Genomic DNA, 23,910 nt, shown 5'->3' on the forward strand with positions numbered 1-23,910 from the left:
GAATAGCCCATTTGAAACTGCATTTGCCCTGTTTATGTAGTCCTTGACTACCCTGATATATACTGCCCTAATTAGGTCAGATTAGCCTATTTGCAATTGTACTTGCCTGCTTGTATTGACCTTCACTACTCTGATGCATAACTGCCCTACTTAGGTCAGATTAGCATTTTGCAATTGTACTTGCCTGCTTGTATTGACCTTCACTACTCTGATGTATAACTACCCACCTAGGTCAGATTAGCCCATTTGCCACTTTAAACCACTATACTGCGTGCCTACCTATAAACAATGCACAACAGAAAGAACTTGGTGCCCCCTCTACTATTGCTCGCCCTACCAATAATCTTCTTACCATGGCCCAAACGAGGTATGCACCTTGTCCCACCTTTGACAGAAATGCTAGGTTACAAGCTAGACTTCCCTACCTCTATGAGCCCAAAACCACCAACAAGTACCTAAATATTCGCTCTAACCACAAACTTAACACCATGTACCTTGAGCAAACCCCTAAACGAATTACACCATGTGCTAAACCTAAACAACACATACCATCCTATGCGGACCACAGAGACTACCTATCACAACCTCAATACCTGGAGCTCTGATTAACGCCAGATCTGTTGTGGCTCACACCACTGAAATAGCTGACATCTTAACACCTGATAACCTAGACCTCCTAGCGGTCACAGAAACCTGGCTGCACGAGGCAGCAGGCCCAGCCCTCACACTAGCCATACCAGAGGATTATCACCTACTTAGAATGGATAGACCTAATGCCAGAGGAGGTGGCTTAGCTATTATTGCTAAAGCCAACCTCAACCTAAGACTAACTACTCTACCCCTACTAAAATCGTGTGAACTACTTACCGCCAAATTGCCCATATCCCCAAATCGCACCTTAACTATCCACACAATATATATGCCTCCAGGGCCTATCGGCACATTTGAAGAGGACCGTTCCAGCCTCTTAGCAAATAATACCACAACTCATCTCAAATACTTATTCTGGGTGATTTTAACCTAAGGTTTAATGATCCAGAGGACAAACAAGCTCAAGCAATAGCAACCATGCTTGCTGAACACGGCCTAAACCAAAAAGTTCTCTCGCCAACTCATGACAAATGTAGGACCCTAGACTGGGTAGCCACCTTGAACTGTCCCACCGTCATTACCAAAATTAGACCCCAACCATGGACTGACCACTATCTAATTGACTTCTGTCAGACTTTAGACAAAGAAACAGCTAGGGATAAAATTATGGCAGCTCCTCTCTCCACTAGATCAAAGAAATATATTACTCCCGACAAACTTCTACCTCTTCTCCTCCCTACCGTTAATGCTCTCCCAAGCAACTCTGATCCTAACACTTTGGTGGATCTCTACAATAATACCATGATTAAGGCCCTTGACACAATTGCGCCTTTCAAGCCAAGTAAGAGTAAATAGCAGGCTCACCTCAATGCCTGGTTTACCCCCCACCTTAAAGAACTAAGATTGAAAAAGAGAAAACTTGAAACACTATGGCGACACTCCCCGACGGATGAAAATAAATTGCAACTAAAACTTTTGGCCAATAACTACAAGAAAGAAATCATCCTTACTAAAAAATACCTCTTCAACGATAGAATCTCAAATGCCAGCTCCAACACCAAGGAACTGTTTGGAAGCCTGTGTGAACTATCACCTATACCTCCTCCTGACAATTTACCCAAAAACAAACAATGGTGTACCAGCATCCAGAATGCCTTAGCTAACAAAATAACAACTCTGCAAACCAGAATTGCCTTAAAAAAAGCCTCCTTGCCTTCTACTAAGACGTTAACTACCTCCTCTGATACTAGCGACAAACTCAGCCCAGCACCATTTAAATTTAGTATAGTATCCATACAGGAAACTGAAAAATGATTGCATCCTTGAAGCCGTCCGACTGCAAAGGTGACGATTGCCCTGCCCAAATAGTCAAGTATGCTATAAGAGATTTAGCCCCCATCATCTCGAAACTAATCAATGCTTCCTTTTCATCCAACACGGTCCAAAGTAAATTAAGAGTCATGGGTTTTACCTTGTCTCAAGAAACAAATGCTAGACCCGTCCATCCCGATTAATTATAAGCCCCTTACCACGATCCCTTTCCTTCTCAAGATAATAGATAGAGTAGCCTATCTTCAAATCCAGAATTATCTTGATACTAACCAGCTCCTGGGCTCCCGTCAATCCGGATTTAGACCACAACATGGCACGGAGACAGCCTTAATTGACCTCAGGCACAAATTGATGAGCTCATCGATAAAGGAAAGACTGCCATGCTGCTCCTCCTTGATCTGTCAGCGACCTTTGACCTGGTGCACCACACAGTTTTATGCAAGCACCTAGTATCAGCCGCCCACTTCTCAAGCAAAGCCATAGCTTGGGTCCAGTCATTTCTGGACAACAGAACTATGCAAGTTTTCTCCACCTCGGCATCAGCAGACCCTATTCAAACTACATGTGGCGTCCCACATGGCTCTTGGGTCTCGCCAACTATGCATAATATTTTTACCAAGCCCCTGTTTGACAAATGGACAGACTGGGTGTCACTTACATGAACTACGCAGATGACACCCAGATCCTCATTCACCATTCGGGCAATTTCATCTCTGATACGGCCTTGGTAAATTAAATATACATCCTCATTCAGGCATGGATGGCAACTCATGGCCTCTGCCTGAATGACAATAAAACTGAAATCCTGATTCTTGGCTCAGCCTCCAATCTAAAAAAACTTGACACAAAGTACTCTGCCTTCAACATTGATGGCAACATAATTATAGTAGCCAAAGAGGTGAAGACGTTAGGCTTCTACCTTGACTCTACCCTTACCTTAAAAAAACAGGTAAATTCCCTGCCCTCATCGACCGCCTACACCTGTAAACTTATTAGATCTTGTAGGCCATTCCTCACACAAGCTGGCTGCATTATTTTAGCCAATGCCCTAATATTATCCAAACTTGATTAGTGCAATGCCCTATATTTGGGAGCCAATAAATACATCATCAACAAAATCCAGACATTGCAAAATAATGCCCTTAGAACGGACTTGAACTTCCCAACTAAAGAACGCGTATCCAATACAAGGAGAGACCATCAGTGGCTTAAAATTAGCGATAGGATCCTCTTCAAAACAGTGTCGTTAACCTTCAAATGTCTAAATGACGCAGCTCCACCTTATCTCACGGAAAGAATAAACAGAAGAACTTCCACCCGTCCTTCTAGAGCGGTCAACTCCTACTGCCTATAAATATCTAGATTCAGTTTTAAAAAAACTGGTGGAACTAGCTTCCCAGTAAAGCTGCGGTATTGGAATGCACTCCCACTCGAGCTTAGAATAGATCAGTCCCACTACAGCTTCAGGCGCAATAGATTTAGCTGGCTACGATCCAATGACCACTATGACTAACTGACATGTACTAGCCTAGAACAACTCTGTTTTTTATATATGTATTGACTCTGTTTTAATGTATATATGCCTTATCTGTCCTCACCTTGTAACTAAGCTATAAGTATCCTTTGCATTATGTTTGTGCCCAGTTACCTAAGGGTTTGGTGCACCCTACACATTAATAAACAAACAAACAAACATGACCCAGGTTCAGTAGGAACCTCCTATGGCACTGGGGGACAACAAATCTCCAGCGCCCCTCTGCCGCAGAATTCTTGGCCTCACTGCACAGAAGACCATTCCCCCAGTACACTTTGAACCATTCAGAAGCCTCACCTTGAGCCTGTACCTCTGCCTGCTTTTTCAGACCAGGCCAGCCAGAGTGGATCAGTCTTTCTGTGGTGGGCAACATTCATCCTGACTTGTGACTCAAGCTGAAGAAAACTCACTCAGTTCTGTCAGGTCTCTGATGTCTGAAGCTACCTTGTCCTCCATCTATCTCAGATTCCTTCTGTACAGCAGGAGGAAGACGTGAGATCACAGAGTCCTGTGCTGCAACGGTAGGCACTTTAGTGGCCACTGGTCCCTCTGTGGTTGGTCCAAGCGACTAAGAGGACTTGGGGACTGCATTAGGCGCTGCCGGGTGTCTCATATCTCACATTCTCTAGCAGGAAGAGCCTAAGGGCCCATGGCCTCAAGCACTTTTCTCTCTCTACTTGTGGAGCTCTCTCTCTCTAGTGACCAATGTAAGGATCTTCCCTTCTTGCACGTACTGTTGCCTGACAGCAACATGTATGTTTTTATTACCTCAAATGATTATCTAATTTTCAATATAGCAATAATAATAGAAAATATAGTGTACTGATGTTGCATACAATTGTACTCTTTTATAATATTGGAGATATATTGAGAGTAACTTGTCTTTCTTTATTTTATTCTTCCTTGCTCTTGTATCTAGATATATGAATCCCAGTGGTGTCCGCTATATGAACAGTCAGCCCTGAAGAAGCTCTCCATAAGCATGCAAATAAACATTTCCTATGTAGAGAAACAAGTCTAGGCTAACAAATATGTGTTTCATTTCAATGTAATACATTCAAATGGTTACTGAGTTAATTAGGAACACTCTTAGATGTGTAACCAAAGAGGAAGCGCTATCCTTGGATTACTTGCCTTGCAGAAGTATTTATTATATAACTCATGTCAATGTGGAAAAATGTACTACAGAAAAGTCTTGAAAATCTACTTAAGAGAAGAAAGTCGATCATAACAATACGATTTATTCTTATCACTTTATTCGCACACACATTATCAGTTACTTATAAATAGATATCATGTAGGTATGAGCATCTATCAGGCCTTGATAATTTAAGAATGCTGCAATTACGTTTCGACTAAGGAGCTTAGAATTTTACATTTATAGTTAAATATAGTGGAAAAGGAGGACCCAGGGACGTCATTTCACCAAAATGCCTGGGGTAGAGGAAGTGACATCACATGACCATTTACCTCTGATGACATCACAGGATGTGATGTCATTTGACCCCACACCAGAGTGACATCACGGGAAGCGATGGAACACAACCTTTCACCCCTTGACAAAACAGGAAGTAGCATTACATAACATTGTTCCTAACTACACTCCGAAAAATATGCTACAATATCACTGTAATGTGCTATTCATTTCATACAAGAATGGATGACCATTTGTATCGTTAATATCATTCGGTATACGCCAGCATTACAAAATTACTGTGAATGCAAGCAGACGTCCAAGGCCAAATGATAATGAAGTGTTGTTTTCTACCACTTACGCTTAAGCGCTTTATAAAGAACAAATATACATACATATATATATAATATACATGTATATTAAATAACCAACAACCTGTGTTGGTACTCATTTATCAAACTCAGAAGGATGAGTTGGCCCTTCTGGGATTCAAACCTCCAACCTGCAGATCACACACACATCGCAGCAGCGAGTGCTCAACCCACTGAGTCATCTGAGCAGCTCTACCTATCTTACCGGCTATAGTAAAATGAGCAATTACATGTCTGAATGTTCTCAAAGTCAGAAAGCAAATTACACTCTATAGTGGATACCCTCAAACTGGTAACTGAGATTTAACAGCAGGCCAGTTCAACCTCAGGTCTGGTACAAAGTTGGCCACATGTCAAGCCTGCACGGATCTACTTTTCAGGCTTCAGAGGTTGGCAAAATACAGACCATTGGGAGGGTTCATAACTGTATATTAAAGAATTTAGAGTAGTGCAGGTAAAGCAGCGCATTCACCTGGCATCCCGTACTCTGCGCACACGTTACCTCATACATGCAAACAAACATTCTGAACAGCATTTCATGGAGATAAGAAATATAGAAACATTACAACAACGCATTAATTGTGGCACAATGAAATCAAGACCCACTTTATGTGCTAGGGTCAAACATTTCTACAGTGTACACAAGCTTTACAGCACAGGGATTTTGTCAAGTGACCGAGGACACCGAGATGGAATGTCTTGTGATGATCATGACAGAGACAACAGCAGACAAAAACATGATTTAACTGCAAATTACGAAAAGTAAAATACACAGGACCTCATTACAAATATGGCAGTTTAGAAATAATGGTCCCGGTAGCAACGTACTGGCACCCTTTACAGATCGCCATACTACGAGAATGCCGGTAGGGGCACGGATCCCCGGCAGGCATGTCTCTCACTGAAGCACCGGCTCCATTAGCAGCAGTGCCAGTGCTTCCGTGTCCCAATTCCCAGATGGGTATTTACAATTCCACCGCCACTTGTGATATCCCGGTGGCACCAGGATCTCAGGTGGCGGAATCAGTGTTACGGGGTTACCGCCAACCTCATAATCACGGCCCGTAGTCTGAAATGGATGATTATTGTACTCGAAGTGCTTTTTGGACTTTTTTGTCTACATTGTGAATTTGAGGTGTTCATGAAAAGACTAAATCAGTGATTCACCCTCTGAAGTAAGAAACCTTTGAGTCTAAGAATTATTGTATAGAATTCGAGAAAGACAAATTATTTGTTATTCCTACTTTTTCTTATTTAGAGTCACTGCTCAAAGTGTTACACATGTTTTTTAAGATGCCTGAACAAGAAAGCCAGCCAATCCAGAAACAAAGAGTCACATGCTGCTGTTCACAGCCCAGGAACTTGAATAACCCCTTTTTTTAGAGGTAGCAAAGGACCCCCAAATGATGTCCCTGGGAGGACCCTAGAATTACCAGGCCAAAGGGGTATATTATACTGTAAAATGTCAATCATAAATTCCATCCGGAACCAAAAATAGTTGTTTTTTTATTTGGGAGATGGTAACATTGGGATTTCCACCGGGATACGTCCTACTGACCACACTCAGTTCTAACCCCTGTTCTAAAGCATGTATGTATTTTTGCTGATTTTTACATGCGTGCATGCAAGGTTTAGTCACTTCAGGGAACTTGCATAAGGAAGAAAGACACAGGTACAAGCGCAGTGAACAACTAAGAGGATCCGAAGTCATTACAAGTAAACAGGGATGCATGGTGTATCCTTTTTCTAGTCCTAGAGTGAAAACAAGTGTAGCAGTGAAAGTGGTACTCCATGGATGCTGCCACCTTTCATGCCCCATCGGATTTTGATTGAATTGGCAGAGGGAGCAGGAGAGCAGAGTGAACTTAACACACATGCATGCCCTTCTTCTCCGTCTGCCACATCTGCCGGATTTCCTAGAGGCATGCATTTTCATGCTGGTGGAAAACCTATGGATCCCGATGGAATCCCCTGACTTTTAACACCTGGTAAAAGCAGGTGGGTTACATAGGAAATCATTGTAAAGTTTCCAGTAATAGTTAATTGTGGCAGGAATTTATACGTTTTCAATCACATAGTGCAAGAGTAAAAAGTGAAGTCTAAGTTGCCTGTGTTTTACTCTTTACTTTTTCAGTACATGGTGGAAAGGATCCAAATTGGATGAAGGAGACCTTATGCACGTGGGTTCAAACAGAACCGGTCGCCTCTGTGCTATTTCCACTCTGTGGAAAATGACCATGCTGCTCTTAGTAAAAATCATTCCACAGCAATAACAGTGCATTTGGGGTCCCTAAAGACCTTTTCTGGATATGTGCAGTGCAATAGAAAATATATTGGTAAGGGAAACAGATTGGGTCATTACCCACGACTTTTCTCGAAATGCCAAAACCTTTCTTAAACTGAAAATAATAAAATATCATGTTTTTATAATGCACATGATGCCAGATTCCTAAGAATTCCTTAGTGCTGAATTAATATAGTCTTATAGACCAAGGAAGGGTCATTATCACAGCATAATGACCCACCACTGAGTTATGGCCCGAGGCAAAGCCGAGGGTCATGAGTTGGGGAAAGGTTTTTTTCCCAAATAATAATGAACCCTCCTGAAGTCTATAAGGCTATTAGCACACAGTGGTAGTGGCAACACATGTTTTGAAGTTTTGGTGGTGAAGTAAACGGCGTTGCATTAATAGTGAGTAAAGTACATGTGGTTTTATTTTGTAGTATTTAGTAAGACTGCCTTCATAATTTAAGCAATTTAATTGCAAACCCGGTAAAACTGGAGCAGGTTTAATCTGAGCATTCATTAGGTCTCATGTAAAGTAAACGGTTTCTCTTTTGGAAAGTAAAAGCATGTCCCTATCGTTTAGCTTTCTCTTTGGTGTGTTAAATAGGATGCTGCAGCAATAAAACAAGGAGGAGGCAAAGTCAGTGCATAGTCATTTATGCAGTTCAAAATTACTATGCCCGGATTTTGCACGGTAAAAAAACACTTTGCACAGTTCCATGAATCAGGGGTTGTGTCGGCAGTGCAAAGTAACTTTTCAGCAGTGCAAATTCATTTTGAACCGGGCAAATGTTCCATGAATCGGGCCCAGGGTGTTCAAAATGCAGTCAATACCAGTAGTTATTGACTCTATTCTAAACAGTCTAATTGGCTGGGAGGAGGTAAATAATGATCTCCATGTGCCAATAGATGTTCTTACCTGAAGTATGAAGGACTGAGTCGGCCGGCCAGATGTCAACATTTCCCCTAAAGGCTGAAAAACACATTGTTGTCCGAGTGCTTAACTCGCTGCTCTATTTTGCTGCAATACAAGAAATACGTTGTATTTCAGTGAACTGGAAACTGGAATCTGCTAGGCGTAGCAGGTGTATGGAACGTAACTTACATTTCTGCCTGCCCCGTCTGGCATGTTCATGCAGGCATTGATGCATTTGAATCCTTCTGACTTTAGCGCCTGCAGGAGGGTTACATAGGAATCCATTGCAATCATTCACTGCGGGCGACATTTACACCATTTTCCGTAGGAGAAAACAAAGGTGTAAAGGCAATTTTGCCTGCTTTTACAATGGTCTTTTCCACTACGTGTTCAACATGTTTAAAATTGCACTTTTGCACAGTCCCCTTCAAGCTATTTAGGGCTCGATTCATGGAATTTTCTGCACTGCTGAAAAGTGACTTTACACTGCCGTCACAAACCCTGATTCATGGAAATGTGCAATGCAAAGTAATTTTGGACTGCAAAAATGGCTTTGTACTGAGTTTGCACTGAGTTTGCACTGCACACGAAAGCCACCGACCTACCTGTATGGGGCACATGAGAAAAATAGATGATCAGGGCCTCTAGAGGCATTTGGGTGTTAGGAAATGACACTGCAAAAAAGAAAAGCAAAGGTGTTATATACAGGTGGCCAGGCCCAAAAAGTCACTCTGTTTGTGGCAGAAATGAATCGCAATCAGTTGTGGGTGTACTGGGAAACACGATGGTGCAGATCTACAGGGACATACGTCACCGGCTCGTGAGCAGCTGCCAGAAAGCCTGCATCTTGGAACGAGACACCGTATCTGCGGTGTTATTTAAAACTCCAGGAACATTCTTTGACCTCAATAGAATGCTACCCTTCAAGCAGGTCAATGGCAAGTGTTTCCACAAGTAAAAGGGACATGTACAGGAGGCTCTCAGACTAGTAATGGCCCTCTGGCTAGCAATTGCCTGTACATCAGGCAGACTTTGACAGCCACAAACTACACTTCTGTCAGGCAACAGATCCATCTGCAATGACAACGCAAGCACATAGGTGAAAGACATGATGCCTCCATAAACCTGATGGCTACCACTCTCCGGGTGTGCATTGCGTGCACCACCAGCTCATTCATTGCACCCAAAAAACATTCCCAGCCACATCCAATTGTGGCACAACTTGACATGTGATTCTGGTTGCATAAGGCAAACGCATCTGCTATTGAAACCAGATAACATACCAACCAAACGCGCAAATAGAGCTTCACATCAGTCGACGACTTGGACTTGAGGAGGTTCCCCCCTGGAGATCTGGCCTGGCCCTTTCAATAGATCCGAGAACGGACACCTGCTTCAGACGATGCACCAAACGGAATCCAGATTTATTTATTTATTTTTATTTTACATTTTTGTAACGCACTACTCGCCCATAGGCCTCAAAGCGCAGAACTAGAGATGGCCTCTCAAGATCTACAAGTGCTCCTAAGGGAACAGGCTGGATTTGATGGACACCGTAAGAGACTCTTGCTCTGCTAACACCCCTGATAGAGGCTAAATCAATAGCACGGGTCATTTCCTTTTCAATGTTTTTCTCAGGGCTCGAAAGTATCTAATTCGTGCTTTAAGGAACACACCCACATACCACTTTTTTTCCTGGCCCACGAGAGTGCTCCTTAAAATACTGAAAACATTTTAAAAAGTCTATCGCTCCTTCCTTTGCAGGGTAAATGGATTACTACTCTCGCACAGAGCGGAAAATAGATTGATAAATGCTGTTGATTTACTGATATGCGGCGGAGCTGGGTGAGTTAGCCCTAACTGGGTATACTATCTCATGTCTGATCCTTTTCCGTTGTTTGTCTGCTACTCTTTTTCTCAGGAATGCCGATTGCCAGAAAAGAGCAGACATGTTCATATGGTCTAGAACCCTCACTTTCTCATTGAAGGTCTAAATAGACCTGTGGGCCTCATTACAAGTTTGGCAGCTTTTCAGCAGTAAATCCTCTGAAATACCACCAAACGGAATTACCATTACAGCCACTTGCTCCCATGGATTTATGGCGGGATTATAAGTGATGGTAGGCGGTGTAAGTCCCTGGCAGAAGTACAGTTGAAGGAGAGCGAGAGTCTGGAAAGAACCAGCCATTGGGGCCCGGTACACCAAATACCTGGTAGACAAGGCCAGTAGGGAGGACTGGAGAAGGTGCAAGCATGTGGCAAAGAACCAAGGTGGAGGTCTGAGTTTACATTCAGGCCCCATCTGGCAGACGCATAGAAGTTAGAGGAAAATAACAGGATCCTCAGTAGGGAGGGCTAGAGAAGGTGCAAGCATGTGGCAAAGAACCAAGGTGGAGGTCTGAGTTTACATTCAGGCCCCATCTGGCAGACGCATAGAAGTTAGAGGAAAATAACAGGATCCTCAGTAGGGAGGCATGGAGAAGGTGCAAGCATGTGGCAAAGAACCAAGGTGGAGGTCTGAGTTTACATTCAGGCCCCATCTGGCAGACACATAGAAAGTAGAGGAAAAGAACAGGATCCTCAGTAGGGAGAGCTGGAGAAGGTGCAAGCATGTGGCAAAGAACCAAGGTGGAGGTCTGAGTTTACATTCAGGCCCCATCTGCCAGACGCATAGAAGGTAGAGGAAAAGAACAGGATCCTCAGTAGGGAGGGCCGGAGAAGGTGCAAGCATGTGGCAAAGATCCAAGGTGGAGGTCTGAGTTTACATTCAGGCCCCATCTGGCAGACGCTTAGAAGGTAGAGGAAAAGAACAGGATCCTCAGTAGGGAGGCATGGAGAAGGTGCAAGCATGTGGCAAAGAACCAAGGTGGAGGTCTGAGTTTACATTCAGGCCCCATCTGGCAGACACATAGAAAGTAGAGGAAAAGAACAGGATCCTCAGTAGGGAGAGCTGGAGAAGGTGCAAACATGTGGCAAAGAACCAAGGTGGAGGTCTGAGTTTACATTCAGGCCCCATCTGGCAGTAGCATTGAAGGTAGAGGAAAAGAACAGAATCTTTGAGAATTTAGAGCATTGTGGAGGTAAGAGGCAAGTAGTCAAAAAGTGGATGTGGGTGTCAGCAAGCGAACCCATAGATTGAAGCTAGCAGAGCCTACCTCCAGCCCTGACACCCAGCCAAAACCCAGCGACCGGTAAGCCTTGGAGCTACGCTTGAAGAGTCTCCAGCCTCTTTTCATGTGTCACACATATTTGGGCCCCATCATCGTAGAATTCCATATCAAAGATCATGCCCAGAAGGTGTTGACACAAGAAGCCAGCAAACAGTGGGCAACAAATATAGGACACTTTACACAAACCTCTTGGCACGACTTAAAAACCTCACGTGGACTGCCGCGTAGGAGCCCAGACTTTACCACTGTTGAGTCTTGAGGAACTTTCTTTTGACTTCGTTCATGGAACTTTAAGAAAATCGTTTTTTCTGTTGCTATTCTAATAATTCACTTTCTGGTTGAGCTCTTCTGTCTGTGTTATCCTAGAATACAACCTACAGTAAAATGCCAGCTTCTAGCTCAAGTGTATCCGTGTTCCCCAATCAACTGTATGACACCATCCTGTTCTAATCGTTTGATATTTTATTTAGGCCAAACCTACAGTGCTTTATGGCATTGCTGTCATACAAATGGAAGTACCCAATGGAAAAGGTTGTGATCGATGTCCTAACTTCAGACCTCTGTATGAAAATCCTAGCACCCGCTTTGGGGGATCAGCTACAATTCCCATATTCACCCACAATACCTGTGCCCTTACAAATAATTAAACTAAACTCTGGATTGAAGGGCTTTGTTAAATGACTAGGCCTGGATGACATGCATGTCCAACCCCCAAATAGCGCAGATGAACCCCCACAGGCTATGACATGGGTCCCCATCCTCAGCATCGGAATCCTGCCCCCACGCAGACATCCAGACTCCCCATCAGCTGGTGCAGGTTTTTCTTTGACATTGTCTCTTGCCCCCATGACAGTCCAGTAACCGGAGCACATTTCATTGGAGGGATTACTACCTGAGGACTAGTGCTTGAGAGGGCAAGAATGTTCTGGGACAAGTGGCGTAACTGCGCGTGCTGATGACCAACATTGGACTATGGTATCCGAATTGAATGACCTAGGAGAGGGCTGCTCCCGGTGGGCTTACAGAAGCAAATGTACAGCAGTAGGGGTATAGCAAGCTGGGTACATTACGACAGCAGAGTGAGAAATTCCGAGTTTTGGCCTGAGCGGGTTGGGCAGATTGGCTTGCCTGATGAATGAGTTGGATTATTCTTGGTGCAACTATGCTGGCTGTATGGCTGGACTACATGCTTGGGATGTGCAAAATGGCTGCCTTGCTGTACATTCCCACTCCCAACGATTTCAAATGAAGGCAAATGGATACTGCTGCCGTGCAGAAAGGGTTTTCTACCCCTCGGTTGTGGGGGGGGGGGCATTATTGATGGTCCCAAAGGCAGGACTCTGGATAGGAAAGTGCTGTGGCCACTGGAAGTCCAATCATTTCAGGCATAGCTTCTATGCCTGAAAGGCCAATGGTTGAAGCCCGAGTGAAATGGGCGCTTGGTACAGCTATAACTTGGAACGCTACAGCAACCCAAGCCCTGTGATGGCACTGGGGCAATAAGGGCCTCCTAGAGGTCATGACCCGTTTCCTCGGTTTCTTTAGCAGGGACGGAAAGGCCTCCTGTGGTGGCGCTCTGTTCCTCTAAGGCCTAGTGGGCTCACTGCGTGATCCCTATAATCCAGGCTGCGGCCGGGGTATCTGAGCCAGAAGACCAAGCACAGGGACACAGGTGCAGTCTCCACTGCGTGCTCCAGGGCATCTCCTTATGAATTGGGGATCGGCCATGGAATGTGGCACGTCTCCTGCCTGCACGTTCTGCCAGTGTAGCACCACGGGAAGATTCCTTTCTCCGGATTGCTGGACGCACAGAATGTTTTATCCTTGATTTTCGTGCGCAATTGGTATCAACAGTTCAGGAAAAATATCAAAGAATCAGCCCCAAAGTTACAGATATTTTTGCATATATAATTTGCAGCATTGTGGAAATGAGGCATTTTGTAGTCCTTTTTTGGCTGAAGCGCCTTACTCTTTGTGTTAAATTCTTCCATTTGATCTATAACAGAGCTCGTGGTTTAAATATGTTCCCAAAGGAAAAAACGAGCTCTAATTTGCTCGCCCTTACACCAAGAGACCCGGTTTCTAAGCCCGGTTTCCAGACTTCACCAAAGTATGTGATCTTCATCAAATGACTTCATCTATCCGTATCTCAGTGACCTTAACTGAACAAAAATGACTGCATCTTGAAGCAATGATACATTATTGACAATGATATATGTGTGTGTGTTGTGTACGTGCGCGCGCGCGTGTTTGTAAAAGTGTCTTCTTTGACAGCTTTTCTTAGCAGTGCAACTCTGTTCTCGTCTCTGACCCTTCGAAATGTGGCCCCAAAATATGGAGATTTGCACTTGTTGGTGATAGACAGCCTGGAACGTTGCCTTTGTTATTTAGCTATTGTTCAATTTATTTTATACACATATTTAAGTATGTACATTGTAAAATACAAAATAAATGTTTTTGCCATAAATTACACAGTCAAGAGGATACATTTTAGTTTAAGACAGTTCAACAAATAGTGTCAATCTAGCGTTTTCAACTTTTAAAGTCATTCACACAATGCTCCCGGTATAAAACACTCATACAGTGTGTGTACAAAATAGTGTACAATTCATAAGCTGTACAAAAACAGCAAGGTTACGTACAAATATCAAAGAGGTTCCCCATCACATTGCCACATGTTCAATGTAGAAAGGCTGACTCTGCAGTTGAGAAGTAACACAATACATGAGTGCAATCTCATTGGACGCAGAGGAAGTGTGTACCACTACAAGGCAGAAGATATATGCCTCGGGCATTCACAGAACTTAGACATACATTGGAAATGCAAATGTAATAGAGTTTGGTTCCAAGAAAACTGATGGTAACTATGAAGCAGGGGGGGCAGCAGAACACGAGGTAAGGCAGGAATTAGAAAAAGAAAGAAAAAAGCAAGAAGGACATTGAGTGATTCATGAAAGATTTACACAAAGTCAAACAGAAAAGAGGAAGAAGAAAATGAAGGGGGAACTGTGGCAGAGTACAACCTTGGACACACTTTCGTGGCTCAAACATAAAGGGTGATGCAGTGAGGCGTGTGGTTGCCCAGAACAAGGCTTGCAGGGAGGGTTCCTCTTCAATAGAATATCCTTTATATATTTATGTGTCTATATCTGTTTCTTTGTACATGTGTGCTGAGTCCGCCCCGTGGGAAGGGGTGGGGGGGGGCTCTAGGAGACTGTGATCTCCTCGTCCCCATCCCCCTCTGAGTCTGTGAAGTCCGAGGGTTTGCTGGGACTGCTGGAGTGGCAGGGTGAAGAGACCAGTGGGTGGCAGTCCGCCCGGTGCCCATACTGCGGGTTGGGGGAGTCCAGGCTGTGCCGATGCGGGTGATCGGGGGAGGCGTGGCTGTGCTGGTCCTGGAGGGCACGGAAGGCCATACTGTGCCGGTCCTGGTGCTCCGGGGAGGCCAGGTTGTAGCGGCCCTGAGGTTCCGAGAAGGCCAGGCCGTGCGGGGGTATGGGACAACTGGCCTCCTCATCGGCCTCCTCTTCCTCTGAACACTTCTTGCCCACATCGCTCAGATCAGGGTGGGGGTTAAATTTGGTGGGAAGGGTCTGCTCCCTGGAGCCCCCTGAAGACAGGAGCTCTCTCTCCTTGGAATTCCTCCATTTCATCCTCCGGTTCTGGAACCAGATCTTCACCTGAACAGACAAAAGGAAAACTGGTTAGGACCCATGGGCACTGCTTCCTCGTATATTCAAAGCTTTAATGATATATAAATATTTTTTCCCGCCCTATACAACATATATTTTATAGGGTTGGCAGTAGCCACCTTATTATTAAGGTGAAACCTGTGAACATAGATTTTCTCCCCAAATAATTCTATTGCTAATAACTTTGGATTTGCTGGAAAGATTTGGATGACATTTTCCAAAAACAATTTTGTCCCCCCTCCCCAACTGGAAATGACTCCCCCCCAGGTCTAACCTGGCGGGCAGAGCGGCACCCACGAGCACAACTCGTCGGATGCACCGGCATCATCCACATATGGTGCCGGTGCATCCGACCTCCCCATTCCCATTGAGCCGTATGGGGCTCAAATGGGAATGGGGAGTAATGAATACCGGCACCCGCAATGGGGAAGGACCTGGTCTGCCGGGGTCGGAATGCCCCCGTACATCCCCATTGCCGGGTGCGGGTAATTTCACGAGTTTGGCGGCAGCCGTGCCGGTTTTACCGGCACAGCTACCGCCAAACTCGTAATGAGGCCCATTGAGTCGTTGCAGCGCCCTTTGGCAAGCCAGGCTTCCTTAGGCCTCGTGCTTTATTATCCAGGCCAGGTTTGGGTCGGGTGGATGTTTACCTGTGAGTCCTTCAGTCCCAGTTTGCCAGCCAGTTTCTTCCTATCAGGTTTGCTGATGTACTTCTGTTTCTGGAACATCTTCTCCAGGGCTTTGCGCTGCACATCGGAGAAGACCGCCCTGCGAAGCATGCCCCTACGTGGCTTCCCCCTGGCTGCCAGTGGCCAGGAGAATGTGCCTGGGATAGGCACCACAGAGGAGGAAGCTGCAAGAGAAACAGGAAACTATTAGACGGTACACAAATACATGTGCATTTCATCGCATATGGCAGGCAGGCAAATTTACAATAGATGGTTATGTTGAAGAAGACCCCTGTTCATTGTTCCTACATGAGGTAATAATGTTCTATGCTCCTTCCACAATCTTTAAAAATCCACAACAGTAGAATAAAGCCACAGGTATATTCTATTTTTACATTTTCAAATATTTCTCCGGTAACCAACATTTAGGAAACGTAAAGTGTTACCAGGGATATCTGGAAGGACCCTTGTTTAATGACGCGTGAGACGCTAAAAGGCTCCCTCCACTGGCCCTTATGTGGGTTCATGTGTTTCCAAAACCTACACTTGGAAATTGTTGGGCAGTGCTGAAGGTATCTCCTGCGGCCATAGTTTGAAGGAATTTTCCATTCCAATACATTTCTCGGCATTGCCTAAGGAGGTCTATAGTGACTGCAGCTTAAGAAAGCTCAATGATTCTGAAGGCTCTATGTGATCTGCTCGAAAACTTTTCATCGAAGAAGTAGATTTTATCACTTTTTTTACTGGTAGGTTTTGCTGCAAATATATGCTCGGAGAGACCCCTGCAGTCCCCCCTAACCACATGCATTTGTTACTAACCTAAACCCATCTGCCACATATATTTGCAGCAAAATCTGTTAAAAAAAAACTTGAAACTTGAATTCTACTTCGATTAAACCTTCTGTGGCAAAAACTCCCTATCCCGATTCTGAAAACTATCTGGAAGGGACTTTGACAAGCAGATTGAGTTTCACCGAACACGTCTACAGAGGACCTAGTTCTGGATTAATTGGAGGTTTCTGAATCTATGTGTAGGAATTATAGTTTGGGTAGTGTTATACTGCCAAGGTCTCCAGGAGTCCTGGTTTAGGACAGTTTTTTGTCCCACAGTGTTATAGAGCCTTGGTATGGGGTAGATTTTAGACTTCGGTGGACTCCAGAAGCCTTGATTTTGTTATCATTTTTAGACTACAATGGTCGATTGGAGCCCAATTATGGAATCCTTTGTAGGGTGCCATGGTCTCCGAGAGCCCTGGTTTATGGTAGTTGGTCAACAGCCACTATCCCCAGGGGCCATAGTTAGGGTCGTTTATGATCTAATGATCTCAGGGGCCCTAGAGTGGGATACTTTGATATGATACGTTATTTATAACGTGCTTAATACCCAGAGGTTTCTAAGCGCAGACCCGGGGATCAAACCTGTGGTGCTCTGTGTCGTTTTGCTTCTAAGGCGAGTACGTTGCCCCTGAGCTTTCCTGCCGTGTTTGCAACCTCCCATTGCCTCCAGGGGCCCTATCCTTGGATAGTTTTGGTTTTTCTCCTTTTCTACAGGGGCCTTCATTTGTAGACACCTGGTGGTCTCCTGGAGGCATTGTTTGGGACAGTTTGTAGACTTGCATGGTCTAAGGGGGATCAGGTTTGGAATAGCTCATCGACTCCGATAGTCTTCAGGGCCCCTACTCTGGGATAGCATGTCGATGCCCACCATATGCAGGGAACCTGAGCTTGGGTCATCTGTTTTATTTGCATGGTCTTCAGGGGCCCTAGTTTTTGAAAGTTTGCTGTTTTCTGGTGGTCTCCCGGAAACATTGTTGGTGACAATGCATAGACTTCAGTGGTCTCATTGGATGAGGTTTGGGGTAGCTTGCCAACTCCCAAGTTCTTTTGGGCCCCTACTTGGGAATTGACTCCCATCATCTCCATAGAGCCTGAGCGTGGATCGTTTTTTAAATTGTTTTACTCCATGGCCTCCAGAGTCCTAGTTTTAGTTTAGAGACTTCTGTTGGCTCTACTTTGGTATAGTTTGTAGATCCCAACGGTTTCCGATGTCTCTAGATTGGGACTGTATTACCACTCTCATAGTCTCCAGGGACCCTAGTCTAGAATAGTTTGTCCCCCAAGGGCCTTAATCTGGGAAAGTTGGCTATGGTCCCCAGGAGCCTTAGTCTGGTATGTTTTAGAGTTCTGTGATCTCCTGAATCTGCAGTTGTGGATAGTCTGTTCCCTGCCATGGTCTCGCTGGCATCCATTTGGGGGGTATTTACTGATGCCCACTGTCTTCAGGGGCCCTAATCTTAGTTAATTGTTGGTCACCATGGTCACCAAAAGCCCTGGTTTTTGATTGGTGGCAGACCCGGTGTGGTCTCCTGGAGACTAGGTTTGCAACAGGTTGCAGAATTCTCTGGAGTAAGTGCATGTAGTTTGGGTTAGCTCGCTCACTCCTGAAGTCTCCGAGTGGCCTAACCTTGGTTATCGTCTTGCTCCTCACACTCCCTATGGGCCATAGATTGGGGTCGTTTGTAGACTGCTGCACGTCTCCTGGAGACTTCGTTTCAACAGTTTGTAGACTTAAGTGATCTTTGGTCGACCTAGTTTGTGATTTTTTTTTTGGATTACAATGTCCCAGGGGGCTCTGGCTATGTGTAGATGTCTACATTTTCCAGGAACATTTCTTAAAGAAGGTGTGAGGACTATCGGGAGGGGTTTTAGGCCCTTAATTTGGGAATATTTAGAGTTAACTAAGGGTTTGCATTTCTTAAAATGAGTCCATCTTCCCTCCCTCAAAAACACCACCAATGTGTCCAGGAAGTTGCCTGGCTGAAAAGAACTGCCTACTGTTCCAGCACACCACATAGCCTCTAAACACAACGCGCAATAGCTGCATCAACAACAGAAAAACACCACACTGTATAAGTAGCACAATTGGCAAACACAATAAACTTCACTTCCCAATGCAGTACACAATTAGCTGAAATATTGTTGTTGTCGCACACAATTAAAGGAGGAGGAGGGGGTGGGGCGGGGGCAGTTCCGAGTTTGTTCCATCAATGTATATTATCCTTTCTTGTGGAGTCCATTCCTATCCTTCCACTTGGGGGAAAAAAAGCAAAGAACCCGTTGGGAAGAAATGAAAAGTAACTGCTAATTAGCACATTGACTGGTTCCCAAAGGAGCTGGTGGGATGAAAGGGAGAGCTTCCCTTTAGAGAGCTCCCAAAGGGAGACAGGGGCGCTGATGAAGCGTGAATGGTAATTGTTTAGTAATGAAGTAGCAGAAAAAGGCCGAGGACAGCCAGCGAAAGCCATATATTACTGCCACAAAGGCGGCCTGCGCTTTCCAACTAAACACCGCTGCATGCCCGGCCCATCGGGCGAATACTGATGCCAGGGCCCCGTCTACCCCCAAATCATTCTCATTAAATGGACATGAAAAGCTAGTTTTAATGCTCAAGTTGTTTTTGTCAGGGCATTCAGAGGGGGTGAAAGGAAGCAGAGTCTATTATCTGATGCCTGAATGGGGTTTGGCTACAAAAAAAAAGAGAGCGGAGAAAAAAAGAGAGAAAGGCCTGTTCCGTGAGCACGGTTTATTTTAGAGTTTCCAAAACATATCATTTTAAATCCCTGGACAGGACGGGTGTTCCCCCAAATGCCTTCAGAATTGGTGGGCTCATTTCGGGCACCTGCGCGGGTACTTTCTCCCTTACCGATTCTCGTGTGCCATTTGTGTAATGCTCGGATTGGCCCACTTCTCCGTGTCATCTCTCTCTCTTCTCTCTCTCTCTCTTCTCTCTCGCTCTCTCTCTCTAAATCAGCTCATGCAGCCCTGGACACTGCGGGGCTCTCCCGCCTGTCGCCTGTTTGCAATAATTTCTTATTTATTTATTTATTTACTTATTTTATGTGCTACGTGTCATAGCCCACTGGCACCAAGGCGCACATTCACTCGCTACCCCCCTTTCATTCGCTCTTTTTTCACCCGTTGCCAGTGGCCGAAGTGAGGGGGAACAGTCAGAGCGGCGTTCCACTACTTTCATTTTTTACTGTGAACGGCTGCTGCTGCTCTTTGTTCGCTGTTCCTCTTTCTTCGCTTCTTTTCGATTTTGTTCGGCTATATTGCCTTACAATTTTACACAGCCGTTTTAATCCTTTATAATCATGGCTATGTCCCCATTTTTAGTCTAAAATGTAATGTATGTATTTCCCCTTTTGAGTCCTTTATCGTCTATACGTGTTATCTCTCCGTGTATCTATCGCTGTATCTTTCTACTGATCACGCTCTAGTGTATTATATCTGTGTTTCTTTAGCCACCCACCCCCCCATGAATCTACCAAGCCACTAATCCATCCATCCATCTAACCAGTCCTTCATCCACATACCCACATCTATTCATCCACCCCATTATCTATCCATCAACACACAACCATCCAACCACACACACACACACATCAGCTCATCCACACCCCAGCGCCCATCCATCCACCTGCCACCGACACCTCGCCAGCCTCCATGTCCTCTGACGGCCCTGGCCACACCGATTCCCAATCAATGGGGCTCCCTATGTGGTCTTGTGAAAGCCCCTAGTCTCCATATGACCTTTAATACGGAATTAGCCGCTGGCTGGTAGGTGTCCGTCAGCGTGGAGCGAGGGCAGGGCCGGTCTGTGTGTGGCTGCCCGGAGGGAGCTGGCCAATTGGTCACGGTGCTGAGGGCTTTGTTGGCGAGCAGTGGCCCGGTGCAGGGACTGTGGGAAATCCCAGGCTGCCAGCAGCCCCCTCTGTGAGAAGGGACCCGCCTCAAATTTCCACCGTGACAACTACGGCTAATTTGCAGAGCAGAGAATCGGTGCAAAGTGTCAGCAGTCAGTGCTCGCGCTAAATAGGGCATCCAATTGGCGCGACGGGTTCCTGAATGGGGGACTGCTCGCAACCTCTGAACCAGCGTCACCCCAGGGACGGGCAAGGGGCTACGGCGGAGGTATGCGGAGGGCGTGGTGCTGGAGCGCAGGGGTGGCCAGGGCGCAGGGGGATCGAGCAGCGCTAGCACCCACCTGGGAAGTAGGAAGACCGGATGAAGGGCTGGAAAGAGCCGTCAAAGTACGGGAAGGCGAACGTCTTCTGGTGCACGTTCTGCAGCAGCACCGTGGAGGAGTCTGTGGGGGAACAAGAGAGAGTGCATTAGAGAAGAGCAAACACTGCGGCAGAGCCAGCGTGGGAAATGCGGCCCACATGCGTGACAAATGCGGGGAGTCACGCATGGCAAACACAAAACAGGGGGCACGGGGAATGCAGAAAGCAACAGGGGGGGTGAACAGTTACCACAAGACAGCCTGGGGAGTGGGGAAAACACGGGAAATTGAATAGAGGAACGGAAAGGGAAACACTCAACGAGAATAAGACAAACGCGTGGAATGCACCGGGAATCCAGCAAGCAGGTGCAACGGGAAAGCAGGACGCGGGAAATGGGAAAAATAGCACAAAAAAGGAAAGAGGAGAAAAGGAAGATTTACATTTGGAAAGAATGACCCAACATGTACGCGTGCATCAAAACTTAACAATCTAGCATGGAGGACGAAAGAAAAAGAATCACACGAAATTAAAAATAAACACAAGCATGAGAACGAAAGAAAAACGTCTTTTTTTATAGTGTGAAACACGAATATAGCTACTTAGTTTAACATTGTTTTAAAGCAGCCCGCAAGGGACTGGTGAAAGTCACCTCTCGGAGCAGCGTGACTGCTGTCGGTATGGGGCTCAGGGGGCCCCAATTAATCGGATTGCGTCTTGCATTCCCCACCCCGAGCTCTACCGCCTGGGCTCACACTGATGTGGCCAAGCCTTGGCCTGTGCCTGCGTAGCCTCGCCAATGGAAACAGCCCCCACCTGCAGGCAGGACGGGGGGGGCAGGCACTAGGGGCCGGGAGCATGACATAAGTGACAACTTTCACGGGCTAGGCACTTGTCTGGTTTGGATCCCATTGTCTTCAAACACTCGGGGCCGTTTCTGACCAAGTCGGTAAAATAGCTCAGTGGGTCAATCCACCTGCTGCGAAGAAAGATTAACTTGTGTGGCAGATTCTGAATTCTGTGTGATGTATAAACATACGTCCCCTTTCACTGTATATAACATCAATTGTTATGATCATTATTGTCGTTGGGTTTTAATATCTGTATACCGCGCTTTTAGACAGACAATGCGTCTCCGTGGTGCACCGGAGAGGCAGTAATATTAACAAACACGTTTTAATAATAATAATAATAACTAAACGTATACACAGCGAAACATGACCTATGTTAATAAATCACAGCTGACTAAAATTTAGAAAACGTTACTCAAGTTCATGTTTCTTCGCAGCAGGGGAATTGACCCACTGAGCTGTTGGCTTGGACAGCAAGTATCCTGGGGGTTTTCGGCCAGTATCATCCATATCAGACCCGTCTCTAACCTGTGAAAAGTGTCACTTATTTCCCCCTCCCAGAACCCCCAGCCCCTGATGTCCCCTGTGCGGCCTCCCTGCACTACGCCGCCTAGGGTGAATGCTATCGCTAGAGTGAGCGGAAACAGTAAGCAATGCTAAAAAGAGCGCTGTTTTAACACACTTTGCTACTACTAAGTAACAGCAACGCGCACACAGATGTCGGCTCCGAAGGAAACACTGCTGAGAAGCCCCGGCCTGTGCTGCAAGGTGACATCTCAGCGTTCATTAATATCCTGTGCTGTCATAGGTCAGGGTATCATAGATCAGCACACAGGCGCGATTAATACCCAACTAGATCACATTGGTTGTTCTCAGGTTCTTTTCCCCGTGCAGCAGGTGCATTGACACATGAGCTAACTTAATAGCTAAGGTGAACCAAAGACAAAGTTTTCCTATGGACGGAGCCACGCACCCCGGGATTTCCGACCACAGGCAATCAACACTTTGGGTAATATGCATCATGTATGCGATTCCATGGAACCTCAACGCAAGATCCGCCAGCTTGTACAGCCACACACTGTGCAGCCATTTATGCCAAACATGACAATAACACATGCCAACGCAGCTCCTTGATGCACACGAACAGACATGGAGGCGCTCTACGAAAACAAAAAAAAATCGCTCTTGTGAGCAGCAGGTGCCCGAACCCGTTGAGCTATTCTACCCTCTAGAATGCGGTGACTCCCGCCCCGCAGCGAGCAATCCGAGTGGGCAGACATTAGTTGTCGGTCGATTTGCGCTTACCGGTTCTGGGGGTTGAGGCCAGGATGGCGTTGACCCCAAACTTCAGGAAAGTAGGGTCGCTCTTGGCGGGGGCCCTGGGGCTGCTGGTCGCGCCTCTGAAGTCGGTCGGGCTCTTCTTGGGCGGGCTGGCCGGGGCCGGGGGGGACAGGCTGGGGGGCGGCATGTAGCCCGCCGCTGGCCTGCTGATCCGGATGAGGTCCTCCACCAGGAAGCTGGTGCGGCCGGAGAAGGCGGAGCGCAGGGACTGGGGCAGGCTCAGGGTGGGGGTGGGCCGCAGCAGGCTGGGGTAGACAGCCGGGGGGGCCAGCAGGCTCGGGAACATCATCTCTAGGTTCCCCTTTTTCCAAACTCTTGCAAACTTCAGCAAACTTCGCTACCCAGGTCCAAGTGGCAAGTCTGTGCCCTCCCCGCCGGCAGTCCCTTCTTATACCGCGCCCCCTCCTCAAAGCACTTCAGCACTGACAGCTCCCACAAAGGGGGATCCAGCCGAGATGCACCCCAGCTTCCCGCGGTCGCCCTCTGATTGGCCGGGGAGGACAATTTATGATTGGATCAGACCCTCATAAGCAAGCGGACACACAATGAGGCGCGGGCATCCATTCTGCGTATTGACCGCCCCCTCCGAGACGAACTCCCCAAGGAGCCCAGCCGGCTCTTTTTTTTGTCCCGGGCCAATATACATAGGGTCATTAAATGCCTATTTAAAATGTCCCAAT

General features: G+C 46.1%; 1 protein-coding gene across 1 annotated transcript; it reads right to left on the bottom strand.

Moving 5' to 3' along the window:
* Positions 1-14,004: 14,004 nt before the first annotated feature.
* DBX1 (developing brain homeobox 1) lies at positions 14,005-23,635 on the bottom strand. Its single transcript, XM_069623475.1, has 4 exons — positions 23,195-23,635; positions 21,023-21,124; positions 15,958-16,160; positions 14,005-15,295 (listed from the first exon to the last, which is right to left on the bottom strand). The coding sequence occupies exons 1-4, from the start codon at positions 23,517-23,519 to the stop codon at positions 14,822-14,824; spliced, it is 1,104 nt and encodes a 367-aa protein (XP_069479576.1). The 5' UTR covers positions 23,520-23,635; the 3' UTR covers positions 14,005-14,821.
* Between the last annotated feature and the right edge of the window lie 275 nt (positions 23,636-23,910).

The sequence above is a fragment of the Ambystoma mexicanum genome, chromosome 11 (assembly GCF_040938575.1).
Source record: "Ambystoma mexicanum isolate Mex_15411 chromosome 11, UKY_AmexF1_1, whole genome shotgun sequence".
Lineage (NCBI taxonomy): Eukaryota > Metazoa > Chordata > Amphibia > Caudata > Ambystomatidae > Ambystoma > Ambystoma mexicanum.